Raw genomic sequence first — 4,265 nt, forward strand, 5'->3', positions numbered from 1 at the left:
TATATATATATATATATATATATATATATGTATGTATGTATGTATGTATGTATGCATAAGTGTATATGCATGTGTACATTTATAAACACACACTCACACACATGTATATAAACAGAAACATAAGTATGTATACAGTTACTGAGATAGATTATCATAGATTATCTTACCTGATAATTTCGACCACACCATCGGCAATAATGAACATTTCACGAGCAACCTCACCTCTTCGACAAATGAGGTCACCCGGCGTGAATATATGAGCTTTCATTTTGAGGACTAAATCATGCAAGAATTCAGGTTGGCATTCTTGGAATATAGTTACCTGCAATGATCATGGGTTCAGGCTGGATTAAATGAAACAACGGCACCAATAACAGCAACAACAATAAAGACAATGACAAGCATTTATTAGAAAGGTGAACCAGTTGTTTCGCATATTGGCAGAAGGATATCAATTGGTGCGGGGGTGGGGCGCATAATAGATGAGATCGGCCCCGGAGTACACCCATTTCTTTAAGAGTTCTGCCAATTCCGATAATAAAAAGGTGAAAATATGACAAAACCGTCAAAGAAAGGATTCGAATAGAAAATTATGAACAAAAGAGATCCACAACTTCAAGACATTTAATCCGGCACAGCAAACTATTTGCCGGATTAACACCGTCAGACTTCATTGTCATAGAGTTTAGTCAGGCGTAAATTGATCAAATACTGGTGTTAAACCAATACAGCACAGTCAACTACTACTACTACTACTACTACTACTACCGTCGACATTAGCGCAAGAAAAACAACAGTAACATAAATAAAGAAAAACATCACAATGATCAACTGTAACCGTTAATAAAACAACAACAACAACAACAACAATGTGACCAGACCAATTACCTTCTTCAAAGTGTCCAGATTAACATTTAGTGCCAATTCCGTCTTTAATTTATCCGGCAACATGCCCAAAGAACTGATGTCAAGACTACCATTCATTCTTCCTCTGGAGAAATATAAAATACATTAATAATAATAATAATAATAATAATAATAATAATAATAATAATAATAATAATAATAATAATAATAAGAAGAAGAAGAAGAAGAAGAAGAAGAAGAAGAAGAAGAAGAAGAAGAAGAAGAAGAAGAAGAAAAAATTTTATTGATTTTAATAAAGATGCAATAAAAACTCCACACAACAAACTGTCTGAGATTTACAAGGAGTGTAAAGTGTAAGATCAATAATAATAATAATAATAATAATAATAATAATAATAATAATAATAACAATAATAACAATAAAGATGGTGGTGGTTTTGATGATGGTGGTGGGGGTGACGATAACGAGGACATTAATAATCAGATAACAATATAGAATCGGAACCTAACAATAAGAGAGGATGGTGGATTCACCTCGAGTGATTCAGGGACAGACCGTGTATAACAACAGGTCGCTCCGACACACCAAATACAAAGGCCTATCGGCTACCCGGCTAGCCACACCCTTTGCCAACCCCCTCCCCCCACCCTCACCCAATTTTCATTATACTCATTATAGGACAGCCTCCCCTACCACTCTTCTTTTTGTATGTGAGTGTGTGTGTGTGTGTTTGTGTAGATGAATCTATTTGTGCGTGTCCGTGTGGTGTGAAAAGGAATGGAAACGAAACACTTTGAGCGAAATGTCCTGTTTCAAACTTCATCAGACCAACCAGAATATTCAGAGTGACATCAATACCGTTTCCAGCTGCCAGGAAGGTCACCGTCTCTGGAGACTGGCGCGTGACAAGCCTATATTTCACAGACTGCAAGGTCATAAATACCATCAACCACACAACATCGCCGACAGTTAGTGAACCACTGAAGAGGGTATACAAGTACTTTAGCGGGTCCCATCATGGCACCCTGCTACGGACCCAACGTGGATGCGGTTGAGATAAAGAAGCAAATCGAACAGATACCCCGCCACCCACCAACGTATTTCTCAACAAAATTGATTAAACTCCGAACAACGAAAGTTTTCAGCTAAAGTAGAATCCAAAATCAGTAACAACAACAACAACAACAACAACAAACAATCGCAACAATAACGAGAAGAATTGTTACAGAACGCTCTTAGAGTCACTCTGTTCCGATATGACAAAGGTGAACTTTACTTACCTAGACCAGACATAGTCGTACCATCTCTGGACACGCTTCTGCAGTTCTTTGGGCACGTTGTGGCTTTGCATGTAAAATTTGGCACCATCCTGTGAAAGAGAAACGCGTGACAACGGTATGGGATTGTGAAATGTATAGTTTATATGGTCAATGGTGAACTATAGCGTCGTTCTATAGGAGGCCGTTTATGGCAGTAATTCAGTGAAGAACATCACATCGCAAGGGGCAATTTTCGGAAAGTATTTATTTTCCGGTTTTCTTGCTAATTTTTATATCTAATTATGACAATCACAAAGATATGGACGGACACACACACACACACACACACACACACACACACACACAAACACGCACATACACACACACAATTACACGTATACGTACTGGTGTGTGCGCGTGTATATATATATATATATATATATATATATAAATAGTTATCGCCAAGCCAACATGGCAGTCCCAAAATTATATATATATATACATATACATATATGTTCATATATACATACATAAAGCTGAAGGAAACTTTTGTCAGATTTTCTTTCGATTTGTGTCTTGAGGTCAACGAATGATCCTTGATGGGTTCTTTGGTAAATACTAGCGGAATATCAGCGAATGTTCAGCAGTTCTTTATTGGCTCCGTTTAGTATTGGCGGGAGGGAATTCTTAACCAGATGTATCTCATCGGTTGTTGCTAATTCCGTGAGTTTCTGGGTGAAAAATCATTCCGTCCACCCTACACTCGGCAATTAACTGAGATTTTATTTATTGACACTGGAGGGATAAAACATATAAGGCAAAGTTGACCTGGAAGGATTCGAACTCAAAGAGTTGCAACGAAAAGTGTAGAGAGGGAGAGATTCCAAGGCACTTGGCTAATTTCCTTTAACATGTGAAGTACATCGGAGTCTGACCTGGTTAAATGAACTTAAAGTAAATGCTTTGGTCACGGTTGGAGCACTTTAATCATTGGTTTGATGACAGAAACACCCCCATCCCATCCTCAATAGCTCTATAGAACAACAACAACAACAACAATAGTGTTTAGTGTGAACGTATCAATACAAATATATATTCTTCACTTAAGGATATTAGATTTTAAAACCGATATTTTAAGAAAAAAATTGTTTATCTCTATTATATACTCTCACGTGAGTTACATATCGTTCGAGTATATGCAACCATATATATATGTGTGTGTGTGTGTATATATATATATATACATACATATATATACATATACATGCATAAATATATATAGACATGAATACATAAATGTGTGTATGTGTATATATATATATGTATGCGTGTATGTATCTATCTATATAATATGTGTGTGCGTGTGCGTGGGGGCGTGAACACGTATGTGTATGTGTGTGTATGTACATCTTTATTCACTCAGGATACTGTTTTGTTGTTGGGAGAAGGGAGATTAATTTTTGAGGATCTTTAGGTTTTTTTTTTTTTTGTTATTTTGTAGAATTTATTGTATTTATTGATCTTACTTTCTGATTGTTTTTATTATTGGTGTTTGCTTTCCCAAAAATACAAATATATTTTTAGAAATATGAAGGGTTTTTGCTTCCATTCTTGTTTCAGGTCTTTTTTTTCTTTTAGCTTGTATATATATATATTTTTATTTTTGCAGCTTTTCTTGAGATTGTATTTAGGAAAATGGTTGAGGAAAGAATTTCTTTCATTAGATATACTTTTGTGGTGAATGTTCATATCCATACACATCTACGTACACATATGTGAATGTGTATGTATGTATTTTTGTGTGTATGTGTATATGTGAAGGTATGTATAGGAATGTACATGCGTCTATATTAGTTATTACATTCGCCTCGTTCTTTTACTCGTGTTTGCTTAAGTAGGTTCACACCCGCGAACACACGCTTACACGTCCTTCTCTCGTATGCTCACACTCACTCTCACACGCATCCGTACACTGACGGATACGCTCGAACATATTCTAACTCACACACACACGCAGGGTCGCATACAAAGACACATGCACATACGTACTTATTTGTGCGTGTGTGTGTGTGGTGTGTATACACACACACACACACACACACACACACACACATATATATATATATATATATATATAT

The 4,265-nt window shown here is 36.2% G+C and overlaps 1 protein-coding gene across 1 annotated transcript in view; it reads right to left on the reverse strand.

Annotated features, from left to right (window-relative positions):
- The window catches only part of LOC106869076 (serine-rich adhesin for platelets), a 223,287-nt gene that overhangs the window by 73,672 nt on the left and 145,350 nt on the right, over positions 1 to 4,265 (reverse strand). Inside the window, exons 5-7 of the mRNA XM_052976666.1 lie at positions 2,149 to 2,237; positions 889 to 991; positions 168 to 322 (exon numbers count right to left, since the gene is read on the reverse strand). Of these exons, the coding sequence (XP_052832626.1) occupies positions 168 to 322; positions 889 to 991; positions 2,149 to 2,237 (347 nt within the window). The remainder of the gene's footprint in view (positions 1 to 167; positions 323 to 888; positions 992 to 2,148; positions 2,238 to 4,265) is intronic.

The sequence above is a fragment of the Octopus bimaculoides genome, chromosome 25 (assembly GCF_001194135.2).
Source record: "Octopus bimaculoides isolate UCB-OBI-ISO-001 chromosome 25, ASM119413v2, whole genome shotgun sequence".
Taxonomy (NCBI): Eukaryota; Metazoa; Mollusca; class Cephalopoda; order Octopoda; family Octopodidae; genus Octopus; species Octopus bimaculoides.